This window comes from Marmota flaviventris, chromosome 11 (assembly GCF_047511675.1).
Source record: "Marmota flaviventris isolate mMarFla1 chromosome 11, mMarFla1.hap1, whole genome shotgun sequence".
Taxonomy (NCBI): domain Eukaryota; kingdom Metazoa; phylum Chordata; class Mammalia; order Rodentia; family Sciuridae; genus Marmota; species Marmota flaviventris.
This window is the reverse complement of record NC_092508.1, coordinates 69,547,810-69,561,522: the sequence shown is the minus strand read 5'-3', so window position 1 is coordinate 69,561,522 and position 13,713 is coordinate 69,547,810. Positions and strand designations below refer to the sequence as shown.

General features: G+C 37.1%; 1 protein-coding gene across 3 annotated transcripts in view; it reads left to right on the top strand.

Annotated features, from left to right (window-relative positions):
• Nucleotides 1-13,713, top strand: part of Slc4a10 (solute carrier family 4 member 10) — a 213,435-nt gene that overhangs the window by 22,310 nt on the left and 177,412 nt on the right. For 2 of the 3 annotated variants that reach the window (XM_071619392.1, XM_071619390.1), the window contains exon 2: nt 4,713-4,794. In XM_071619392.1, coding sequence (XP_071475493.1) covers nt 4,713-4,794 — 82 coding nt within the window. Of the gene's footprint in view, nt 1-4,712; nt 4,795-13,713 lie in introns of those variants that run through there. The other variant, XM_071619391.1, reaches the window with a different exon arrangement.

The following is a 13,713-nucleotide window of genomic DNA, read 5'->3' as shown; positions in this document are numbered from 1 at the left end:
TATGTTGAAATATGTCTATTATCTTTTTCCTGAAAATAAGTACATTTGTAAAACATGGAGTCTTAATTTTTATCAAGATTATGTTCCAGAATTTAAAAACATTTTTATATGTAAATAATTTATGATTTTCACCAACATAGAATTTTTAAACTTTATTTGGTATAAAACAATATTGTTAGATACATTGTCCCTCACTTCAGACACCTGACTATAATATCTCTTTAGACTTTCAACAATGCTATTCATTTTATCCTGATAGTTAGGAAAATATTTAACTATATTCCTCTCACTTCTTTTACTAGTGCAGTACCTAATCCTCTGAAGATATTTCTAAGAGATTATTAAACTAATCAGAACAGCTAATTGGAAACATGATACTAAGGTGTGAATGGTGTAACTTGTTATGATCTGTTCTTACAGGATTTTAACTGTCTTTAGTATTTTATGAAAAGGAATTAGAAAATATTGTGATTTTTTTTCTCTTAGAATCCTTTGTCCTGGCCACTTCAAATTAGAGTTTATGGGAATAGTTTTCGGTTTGGATTATCCATAATAGATACCTTCATAGTGTTGATTATAATGCCAGTCTCAAAGTAGATTTAAAAAATATTTTTATTTTCTAATTTCTGAAAATTTACCTGGTACATAAAACATAAAAATTTTACATATTAATGGGGCAACATATAATGTTCTAAACTTGTATGCATGAGAGTTCAAGTATTTTACTCTTCTCAATGACTCAGTTCCTTTATTTACTCACTCTGTCAGTGTTGGAAAATGATGTCATTTCTCAGTATCCTCACTACCCCAAAACAAGGCCATCTAATAGAGGTTTTCTCATCTGCCATTCTCTTTGTTTCTTCAGAATATCTCTGAAAACAACAACTCTTATGATTTTCCCTTTAAATCTCAGAAAAATAGAGTTCTTATCTATAATGCTGGTGGCTAAGTCCTTGGATCATTGTCATCTTTTCTGATACTTAGCACAGGGCAATTTTAAAAAAATTTCTTTCTTTCCTAGCATCTTCATTCTTTTCTGAACGGGTACCTTCCTTTCATCCATCACATATGCCAAAGATCTAAATACTTGAAAAGAAAAAAAAACCCACCAATTTAATTTTGAAAACTCCTGTAGTTGTAACCCATGTTTGTTTCAATTATTCATTTTGGAAGAGGGAAAATAATCACAAGATATGTCTAGCAACCCATTGGATCCATGATGAGACTGACTTAAGCTAAAACTCCATTGATTAGCCATCTCTGGCTGGTGGACCGCAGTTACAATTTGAGTCTATTGGGGTAAATATTAATTCAAGGCGAGTATCCAGAAATCCCCCCACAGTTGGATTATTTCCTTATCCCCAATGTATGGCCACCTTGGTAAAAGGTGAGAAGTCCCTTTGGAGAGAGCTATAAAAAATACTGTAAGTTTTTGGCAGTGTAGCAGGGTTCTTCCTCAAGTGGATCTCTCCTCTCTCCCTTATATGGGATTCTATGCTTGTAAGTTGGCTTCCATATGGTAATTTATTGAAAGGCTGACTCTTTGTTTTGATGATTCAAATTAGACTTCTGTTCACTTGGCTTAGAAACTTTTGGCTTATACAGATAAAAATTTAGTAGACAGTCCATCTCTTTCACTTATAGGGATACCTCAATCAAGTAGCCAGTAACATTGTTCTTTTTGAGTCATACTGTTATTGTTTTGATTCTGTTGTCCATATGGTAACCACACCCATCTTATCTTAGTGATTAATTGCTATTACTTGGCCTTTGCCATCCTCTTGCCCTGGGATCTAGTTATTCCATCATAATTAGGTATCAATGACAGTTCAATGCAGTTCCTGTTATAATTTCTGACCTATGGTGAGAGACCACAGTTATGCTCAAGGATGCTTCATTCACCTCACAAATTTGTTTTTCATAGTCATGGTAAAAACTGTATCCTCTGGAACCTCCTGGAAATGTGAGCAGGCCTTTGTGATAAATTCAGTCCAACATTCTATTCCCCCTAAGCCATCAGGCACTTTTTCCTCAATAGTATGCTGAAGCTGTTCTGTCATTTAACTTCATTTAGTGTGTTTTAGTCAATCAACCAAACTGTTAGAGCCCTTTCTAACCCTGGGAACTTTAACACTGAATATAGAATTTTCTTAGTGCATCTGAATGAATTAATTGAATCCAAGCTACCTCCATATTCCTTCTATCATTATCCCAATCCTAAATTTCCATTCCCACACACATTCTCTAGATTTCTGTTGGTGCAAATTGGAAGAATATTGCAATTATTTTTGAGTATAGCTCAAATGTTCATGGGTCATTTTTTAAAAAAAATATTTTTAGTTTTTAGATGGACACAGAACCTTTATTTTGTTTATTTAGTTTTTATATGCTAGGGATCAAACCCAGTGCCTCACGTGTGCTAGGCAAGTGCTTTACCACTGAGCCACAACCCCAGCCATGGGTCATGTTTTATATCTCATTTTTTTGGACCTGTTGGGCCTTAAATCTCATTATAAGCCAAAAAATCAAAGAGAGTTGATAAGGGAGGGTCCTAAGAAGAATCTGTAGTGTCTTGCATGATATGCTCTTCTTCTTCCACTTATTCTCAATAGTTTACCTCATTTACTTCACTTGGTTAGGTTTTGATTTTGAAATTTTCCTTATATGTATTCCTTCTTGAGGTTATCACTGATCATATAGTTCAAGTACAAAAACATTGCAAAATAATTTTGTTTCATTTTTCAAAATATATATAGCTTGTCAATTTGGTTCTTCTTTTATTTCTCTTCCCCTTACTCTAATTCTTTTTTTTTAAAGAGAGATAGAATTTTTTAATATTTATTTTTTAGTTTTCGGTGGACACAACATCTTTATTTTATTTTTACGTGGTGCTGAGGATCGAACCCAGCACCCTGCGCATGCCAGGATGCCAGGCGAGCGTGCTACCGCTTGAGCCACATCCCCAGTCCCCTTACTCTTATTCTTTATGTATCTTATTGGCACAAATTTCCCAAAGCTTGAAACATTGGCTTTTCATTTGTTTTCACTCCCTGTCTGTTTTGTTCATGATCTTAAATGAGCAATTATTCTTTTTTATCTCTGGATTCCCATAATTCCTATTTTCAGTAGTATGCATTGTGGTACTCAGTCAAAAGTCATTTTCTTAATGCAGTGAAAGCATGTCCATAGGATCTGATGTGTCAAGTTAACTGATGAGAAGAAGAAAAGATTGTTTACTCTCCTCCTTCTTTGGCATACTCTGGATTTCAAAGAAGAAAAAAAATACTTTTTTAAAATAATCATATACTAGAATAGAATTGGAAATAGAACTAGATGCTGGAAGCTTTGTTCATCTTTAGTTTATCTTTTAATTTCTCCTGTTGTGCTCACTGTTCACTTTTAAACCATTTGCTACATGGATGTTCACAACCAGATAAAAGTAAAAAATAATTTATATTTCACTTCCTTTAGTATTTTTTAGTTCCATTTATTCCTGTGTGTTAGTCAGCTTTCCATTGCTGTGACAACATACCTGAAAGAAATAATTTTAAAAACAGCAAAGGTTAATTTTGCCTCGTGGTTTTGGAGATTTCAGCCATGGTTATGTGCATGGATCCATTGTTTCTCAGCCTGTGGTGAGGCAGAATATCAATGCAGGGAACATATGGTAGGGTAAACTTCATGGTAGGAGGAATCAGAAAGAGAAGAGGGACCCAGGGGCAAGATTTAGCCTTTGAGGACACACCCCCAAGGACCTACTTCCTCCAATTAAACCTCACCTCCTAAGTTTCCACCACCTCATAGCACATTAAATCATAAACCCATCAATGGATTAATCCATGAAGTTTTAAAGCCCTTATGATTCAATCACTTTCCAAAAGCCCCAACTCTGAACACTGCTGCATTGGGTACACAGTCTTTAACATATAAACTTTAGGAGAACATTTTAGATTCAAACCATAACATCCTCTATGGTCAAATTGATTGTACTGATTGATTGTACTAACATAATGCTTTCTCCATTACTTTACTGAGTATCAAGTTAGTGAGTTTATTATTTTTGATCACGAATGTTCAGAAGACATAGCATTTGCCAAGCCATTCTAATTTGGTAAAAGTATATATGGAAACTAAATGAAGGCTTAATGTACTTCATCATAATTCACCATCTAGTTTGAATAAAAAGCATTATACTGAAGCAAAGTAATTAGAGTTGTTGTTTACCTATTAATTGTCTACTAATTGCTTTCAAGGGATTAGATCAATTTTTAATGGCAGTGGAATCATTTCACCCTGCCATAGCATTAATGGTGTTAATACTAATGATTTTCATACTTTCCTTGTGTGGTTCAAAATGTGATCTTGTTAATAAGAATTCTTTATCAGAGATAAAGATGTATGTTACTAAATTGATGGGATAGCTGTTTGTTTCCTGTTTTTCATTTCACTAGCAAATGATGCCAATGGGAATGTTTGTATACCACCAATATTATGAAAAATCAGATGATATTCCTTAGTGAATATATGGTCAAATATATTTTAGTCTCTTTTCTAAAATCCACACTTGATAATCTAATAGGCTACTAATGTACAAATGGATTTAAGTGACTGAATTAAGCCTCTAAATATTAGATCATATTAAGTCTTATTTTTTGAAGATAAATTATAAGATAAATTATATTTACTTAATCTTCTTTTTCCCCAATCTACAGAGAAATGATGAAGAAGCAGTTGTGGATAGAGGCGGTACTCGTTCTATTCTCAAAACACACTTTGAGAAAGAAGATTTAGAAGGTAAGATATTGTTTCTCTTGGAACAGTTATTGTTGTACCTTCCAAAGTATTTCAAAGACAAATGTGAAGTTTGTTGCATTGTGGAGAGTTGCAAAAGTTGACGTCAAAGTGATGTTGGTGTGTAGGTAGAGGGGTAGATATGACAGTTCTGGAGAGCCAATAGGCAGATCTGCAACAATGAGAAGCATTTGTTCATGTAACAGACACTTACTAGACCCATACTGTATTCTAGGCCTGTGTTGTGTGCCCATCTTTCAATAATCCTTGCTTGAAGGAATTGTAATCAATCGGGAACAAAAAGAAAAAAAAAAACAATGATAGATCAGCATATCAAGTGCAAAGTGGGAGGTGAATATAGGACAGGCGGGGTACCTACCTACAGAGTAGACTGTCACTGACAGAGAGTTAAAGACAATCGATATACTGGTTTTAGTCAGATATGAATGAGAGAAACACGGAGCACCATTTATGTGTGTTCTCTTTAATAGGAAGAGGGCAGATAATTCAACTGGGAGATAGTGTGGTCTAGTGGTTAACTGTATAGACTCTGACACCAGAATGTACTGCGTTCAGTTATCAGTTCTGTCCCTAGTTGCTGTGAAACTTCCAGCCACTAAGTTACCTCCTCTGTATCTCATTTTTCTCAACTGTGAAAATATTGATAATAATAGGTATTTTTTAAAGTCTTAATGAGAATTAAGGGGAAATGCTTATAATAGTACCTGGAATAAAAGTTACAAAAATATTGACAATTATTGTTATAGCCCAGTTAAAGGTATATATAGCATTAGCTTATTTTTATTTTTAACTTGTAATTTTTACTAATGAGATAAAAGTATATAGTATTTGCCATATTTAATTGAAAAGTGAAACCCACTTAATCATTTTTTATTATTCTTTGTTTAATTCTAATTTGTTGTATATGAGAGCAGAATGCATTATAATTCATATCACACATATAGAGCACAATTTTTCACATTTCTGCTTGTACACAAAGTATAGTCACACCATTGTGCCTTTATACATGTACTTAGGGTAATGATGTCCATCTCATTCCACCGTGTTTTTTCTACCCTCTTGAGCCTCCCTACCCTCCTTTCCCTTTGCTCTATGTAGACTTTGTCTAAATCTCCCATGTTCTCCCCTAGCCCCATTGTGAATCAGCATCCTTATATCAGAGAAAACATTTGACATTTGGTTTTTTGGGGTTGGCTAACTTCACTTAGCATTATATTATTCTCTAACTCCATCCATTTACCTGAAAATGCCATGATTTTATTCTTTTTTATTGCTGAGTAATATTCCATTGTGTATATATGCCACATTTTTTTTATCCATTCATCTATTGATTGGCATGTAGTTCGGTTCCACAGTTTAGTTATTGTGAATTGTGCTGCTATAAACATTGATGTGACTCTGTCACTGTAGTATGTTTTTTTAAAGTCCTTTGAGTATAGACAAGGGAGTGGGATAAGCAGGGTCAAATGGTGAAACCCACTTAATCTTAAGTACAAGTTATCAGGGAGAGCTCCTAATAATTCACTGTGTTGAGAAGCAAATGATTTTTCACTTTAAGCATTGTAATATAACCATTAAATTATAATTAGAGTCATTTTCCTTCAGCTATAATAATTACATAACAGGAGAGTTAATATAATATTTAGTAAAACTTTCAACAACTATACATATTCTGTGCCTGACATTTTGTTTGGCACATAGAAAACACCTAGTTTCAAGAAAGTTGTACTTATTAGATAAGTGTAGTGATTTGCTATGCCATGCATATTTATTATATAAACAGAAGTCAGCAAAAACTTGAAAAATTTAATCTGGTAATATATAATGTAAAAATAATTTCTCTCTGAGGTTGAAATGCCATTATATTACGTTTTTTTCCCCAGTAACATATTTATCTACCTTTCTACTGTGTCATGCCATGACAAGTTATTCTTATAGTCCCTATACACACACCAAAAAACCTAATAAAGCAAGAAGTTAGTCTGGAAATACACTCAATTGCAGCTATAAGCTATCCTGGGTTAAAAGGTTGATGGATAATGCACACACAGATAAATAAAAGTCAACACTTAATAATTTGTAAATGCTTATAGTGGAAAATTGAATGGTCTTTTTGGATGGAAAATACATAGTTAAAAGAAAAGATTTCTTAAAATGGCATAGCTACATGTATTACATACATTTCTCTTTGCTGGGCATGGTTAGGGAATACAGGAGATGGTGTGAAATACTTATGAAGAGGGATTTCTGATTGGAAGACATTTGGATGAGCTGCATTTTGTTTTGTTCACTGATGTCTGTAGTGGATATTTTAACCTTTACAGCTAATAACTGTGGCTAAGTTACTGATAGTTGAACTATCTACCAAATGCAAATGTAGCATTACATTTTAGAATCTTGAATGAACATAGGAAAAGCCTTATTTATATTTCCTTACTTATATTTTTCTGTCCATAGACTGTACTATATAAACATCTAGCTGTTGAGGATGCTATGAAGGTATCTTATGGAATGTACAAAGATTTAATGGATCTGTTGGTGGCTCTGGATTGATTAATAAAAATAGAAAATGATGTAGGGGTGATGTGAAGGGCATTATGGTTTAGGAGATCTACTGGTAACTTAATCCAAGACCAGCAAGTGAGAGAATGCCAGTAAGGAAAGGTTTCCTTTTGTGCAGAGAAATTCTACTTAAAAAGAAAATCTTTAGGGGGCTGAGGTTGTGGCTCAGTGAGGTTGTGGCTCAGAGCGCTTGCCTAGCATTTGTGAGGCACTGAGTTTGATTCTCAGCACTGCATATAAATAAGTAAAATAAAAGTCCATTGACAACTAAAAAGTATATTTCAAAAAGATCTTTAGTAATATAGACAATATAAAATAATTTTTAAAAATGAAATTGAGTTAGGAATTGCCTTTTGTAGACAAATATTTCCAATAAATATAAAATCTTTCAATTAAGATTCTAAATTTGAAAAATTTTATTTCTCAGAGTGTGTCTATATTTTTAGCTAATAATTCTTCCTGGTGTAAGTTAACATCCTGAGTACAGCTTGTAGAAATGCCAGGTGGTTAAAAATATCTATAAAGTCTCAGGTGTAATATATTTAGTGGAAAATGATCACCTGCTCAATAACAACAGCTTGGTGTTATATATTAGTTAATTTATTCACATATATTATATTCTGATGAATGATATGACATTGACATGACATGTATAATTTCTCTCCCTTTGAATCTATTTCTTTTTTTTTTGTTTTATATGTTATTTTTGGGGGGTGGGTTCTGGGGGTTGAACTCAGGGGTACTTTACCACTGAGCCATATTCCTAGTCATTTTTATTTATTGGAGACAGGGTCTCACTAAGTTGCTTAGGATCTCACTAAGTTGCTGAGGCTGGCTTTAAACTTGGGATCCTCCTGCCCCTGCTGCCAGAGCTCCTGGGATTACAGACATGCAGCACCACGCCCAGCTTAACATATATCTTATACCATCTTTATTTCGTCTATAACCTAAAATCAAGAGCTTACAATTTGATTAGATTTTGTCCACTTTCTATTTTTGTACATCATGCAGTCAGTAAATTCTCTGAATCTTTCTCAGTGATCTCTTCCCCTTCCCTTCCTTCCATTCCTATTGCTCCAGTTTTTTTCTCTTATGTATGCTATGTCCTGTGTCTTTCCCCCAATCCAGTTTCCTTAATATTTCCGAAATGTTCTATGTAAGCCTATTTCTGTTTCCTGTGGTAAAATGTAGTGAAGGACATAGAATTCCTATAATTAGACAACCTGAGGATTCTTCTGAACAAAGAGAAAGTTGTTGAGGTTAACCAATTTTTTATCATTGGGCTCCCATGTCAGGTTTTCATATTATCCACAGTATAATACTATAAAAGAGAAATACATTAATACTCTTTTAGCTTTTCTTTTATGTTCTCTCTAGGGATAGTGTGGCCAGATATAGAATGCAGGTTTCCTAGTTAAACTTGAGTTTATATAAACAATAGACAACTTTTTATAATGAATAATAGTAATAGGTATATTCTCTGCAATATTTTTATTTACTATTATTTTACTGCAAAATATGGAGACCAGAGTAATGGATTTTAGAATGCATCATTAATATTCCCTTTCAAGATTTTGGGCTTTTATTATTTCCATTGTCAGTGATGTTGCTTGCTTGTGCCTCAATCTCAAGTTCCTTTCCAGGCATTACCTTCAGCTGAAATTATACTGACTCTTGTGTATGAAAGAAGCCTCCCCTGTGACATACTGAATTCAATGAATGTTCAATGCAATGGCACAAAATCCTGGCCCCTTTGCCTCAGTTTGGGACAACTCTGAAGGGCTTTCCCAACTTTAAGGTTCCCTGTGGAACCAATTGAAGGCTTATTGTAATTGCAGTATAATTCAGCTTCTCCCCATACCAAATCCATATCCTCTATCTCTCACAGGGATTATTGCTCACAGTTCTCTTCACAAAAACTCCCTGAACAGAAATCTGTGCCTCAGAGTACATTTTCTGGGGGATCTGATCCTCCCATTGATCATTTCCCTGGTACCCAAGTGGTACCAACAGACACAGTTGGTATTTTGGCATTGATTCTTTAGCCCTGGGGTTAAGAAACATTATGGTGTGTTAGAGGACTCTAAAACTATTTGATTTGGCTATGACAGTAAATTAAAATCAGTATTGTATCAGAAAGAGAATTTCAGAGATTAGTGCCACCTTTAAAGACATGAGGTATGCATCAGTCTGGCTACAACAGAAACTTGTTAAATGCTGAAGGATGATAGTGGACTACTTTGGATTCAACCAAATTTAGCACAATTGTAGCTGCTGTATAAGATGTGGAATATTTGCTAGAGTAGATTAACATGGCCTTAGCTGTTGATCTGGAACATACATCCCCCCTATTACTATCAATAGGAGTACCAGAAGTGGGAAACAAAAGCCCCAGGGAAGTACTACAGTATACACTAAGTTCTTGTTCAGAGACTATATTTACTTTCCTATCTTTTTCCCTAAGAGTCTAAAAGGATTCTGATGTTCTGCAGAACATCACAGTAGCTCAATCTATTGATTTGTCTTGGTAAGACAAATCTAGAATCTGTTTCCCAGATGAAAGGGAGTGTAAAACTATACTGAGCCTGAAACTCCAGCGTGGATGGGTGGCTAGGTGGAGGCAGTTTACACATGGGCCCAATAGAAATAACCAAATTCCCCCTCAGTTAATCTTCTTTACCTCAGTTCTCCCTTCATTGCTCTTTCTTGGCCTGATTTTTCTCAGAAGAGATGCCTGTACTTTGAAAATATTTAATAGTATTTTATTTTTTCAGATTTGGCTATTGTATCTTCCTCAGGCATAAGAGAATGCTAATGAAGAAGTCATTAAAAGTAGTAAGTTCTATTAACTAATTAGATGATCATAAAGAAAATTCAATAGCTGAATGTGATAGTATATCATCATAGCCATTTTGACTGAACTAATCAATTTCCAATCAAGGCAATATTGTCCATCAACTGGATCATTTAAAAATGTTTTGGTGGCAAAAATGCATGTATAATGTACAATTTACCACCACGAGTGTATTCATATTGTTGTGCAATTGGTCTGTAGAACTTTTTCATCTTGCAAAACTGAAACTATACACAAATAACTCGCTGTTCCACTTTCTATTTCTGTGAATTTGACTATTTATACAATTGGAATAACATAATATTTGTTATTTTGTGACTGGCTTTTTTTCACTTAACATAATGTCCCCAAGTTTTCTTTATACGGTAGCATATCTTAGAATCTCCTTTCTTTAGAAGACTAAGTAATATTTTATTGTATTTGCCATATTTTGCTTATCTGTTCAATTGTTGATAGACTTTTAAGTTGCTTCTACCTTTTGGTTATTGTGAATAGCGTTGCTATGAACAAGGATATGAAAATATCTCTTTGAAGTCATTCTCTTGATTCTTTTGAATATATACCTAAATGTAGAATCTCTGGATCATGTGCTAATTCTAATTTTTAAATTTTTTGGAGAAAATTTTATACTGTTTTCAACAGTAGCTACACCGTTTTATATTCCCACTAACAGTGCACAAGAATTCCATTTTCTTCACATGCTGGTTAACATTTGTTATTTTCTGATGTGTGTGTGTGTGTGTGTGTGTGTGTGTGTTTAATTTTTTTTGAGTTGTAGATAGATACAATATCTTTATTTTTTTAATGTGGTACTAAGATTTGAATCCAGTGCCTCACACATGCAAGGCAAGTGATCTACCACTGAGCTACAACCCCAGCCTTGTGTGTTTTAATAGTAGTTGTCCCATTGGATGTGGAGTACCACTTCATTGTGGTTTTGATTTGCATTTCCCTGAAATTAGTGATATTATACATCTTTTCATGCACTTGGTGCCCATTTGTAAATCAACTTGGAGAAATGTTTATTCAGATTTTTTGTATATTTTTAATAGGCAGAGGACTGGACTTGGATAGACATTTAACCCTATTGAAAATTTTAAAATATAAAAATAAGTAGTTTTTTTTATTATTAAGTTGTAGAAGTTATTTATATATTCTAGTTTATAACCCATTTTTTAGATATATGATTTACAAATCTTTTCTTCTATTCTGTAGATTGCCTTTTCACTCTTGGTTGTGTTTTTCATTACACAGAAATCTTTAATTTTGATGCAGTCCAGTTTATACATTTTAATTCTATTTCTTGTGCTTTTGGTGTCAAATGTAGGAATTTTTTGAAAATAAATATTGTAAAACTTTTATGTTTTCTTTTAGGAAGTTTTGGTTTTGGGGAAAATAGTTTAGTCAGTTTTCTGTGGTGACTAAAAGACCTGACAAGAACAATTTTAGAGGAGGAAAAGTTTATTTTGGGGCTCACGGTTTTAGAGGTCTCGATCCATAGATGGCTGACTCCATTGATCTGGGCTCAAGATGGGGCAGAACATCGTGGCAGAAGAGTGTGGTGAAGGAAAAGAGCTCAGGACATTGCACCATGAGGGGGGAGCGAGGGAGAGAGGGAGGGAAGGGAGAGAGAAAGGAGGGGAGGAGGCAGGTAGAGAGAGAGAGAGATCTCAATGAAGATAAAATATTAACTTCAAAGGCATGCCACCAGGGCCCCCTCCCCCTGCGCCGGCAAAGTAGAGGGAACTGTGACCACGCACAGAGCAGGCCCAGCGGCCTGCTGAGGGGCAGAGCCGCCCCCCACCCCCCGCGCCTGCCAGGTAGGGGAACTGTGACCACCGACAGAAAAGGCCCAGTGGCCCGCGGCGGGACAGAGCTTCCAATCACTCCTGCAAGGTAGGCGGGCCTGCGACCCACCGGCAGAAGAGGAGCAGCGGCCTGCTGAGAGGCTGAGCCGCCCCCTCCCCCTGCGCCGGCAAAGTAGAGGGAACTGTGACCACCCACAGAGCAGGCCCAGCGGCCTGCTGAGGGGCAGAGCCGCCCCCCACCCCCCGCGCCTGCCAGGTAGGGGAACTGTGACCACCGACAGAAAAGGCCCAGTGGCCTGCGGCGGGACAGAGCTTCCAATCACTCCTGCAAGGTAGGCGGGCCTGCGACCCACCGGCAGAAGAGGAGCAGCGGCCTGCTGAGAGGCAGAGCCGCCCCCTCCCCCTGCGCCGGCAAGGTAGACGGAACTGTGACCACCCACAGAACAGGCCCAGCGGCCTGCTGAGGGGCAGAGCCGCCCCCCACCCCCCACGCCTGCCAGGTAGGCGGAACTGTGACCACCGACAGAAAAGGCCCAGTGGCCCGCGGAGGGGCAGAGCTTCCAATCACTCCTGCAAGGTAGGCGGGCCTGCGACCCACCGGCAGAAGAGAAGCAGTGGCCTGCTGAGAGGCAGAGCCGCCCCCTCCCCCCCGCGCCTGCAAGATAGACGGAACTGTGACCACCATCAGAACAGGCCAGACCTGCAACCGAGAGACAGAACAGGCCCAGTGGCCTGAGGAAGGGTAGAGCCGCCCCCCCCACACACCTGCAAGGTAGGCGGACCTGCGACCCACTGGCAGTACAGCCCCAGAGGCCTGCAGAGGGGCAGTGCCGCTGCCTGCGCCTGCAAAGTAGGCAGAACTGCGACCACCGACAGAAAAAGCCTAGTGGCCCGCAGAGGGACAGAGCCGCCGCCCGCGCCTGCAAGGTCGGCGGACCTGCTACCCACCGGCAGAGCAGGCCCAGCGGCCTGCCGGCGTGGTAGGCACATTGCCCCAATTGGAGGAGGGGCAGAGCCGCCGCCCGCGCCTGCGAGGGAGACTTTGCAACTATACAAGACCAATATAAATATATAGGGGGAAAATTCAATAGCACAACAGTTTCACCAAGTAGAAAGGAACGCGAACAGTATGAAGAGACAAGGAAAGAAAGGACCACAAGCAATGCAGGTCAACTCAACGTTAGAAGAGGTAATAGCTGCAGCTGATGGAATGTCAGATAAAGAATTCAGGATATACATGCTTCCGATGATCTGAAGTCTCAAGGAAGACATCAGACAGCAAAATCAGACAATGAAAGATCACTTCAACAATGAATTACATAAACAAATCCAAGAAGCAAAAGATCAACTATACAAGGAGATAGAGGTTATAAAAAACAAACAAACAGAAATCCTAGAAATGCAGGAAGCAATAAACCAACTTAAAAACTCAATGGAGAATACTACCAGCAGAGTAGAACACTTAGAAGACAGAACATCAGACAATGAAGATAAAGTATTTCAACTTGAAAAGAACATAGACAGCTCAGCAAGACTGTTAAGAAACCATGAGCAGAACATCCAAGAAATATGGGATAACATCAAGAGACCAAATTTAAGAGTCATTGGGATACAGGAAGGGACAGAGTTTCAAACCAAAGGAATGAGCAATCTATTCAATGAAATAATACGAGAAAA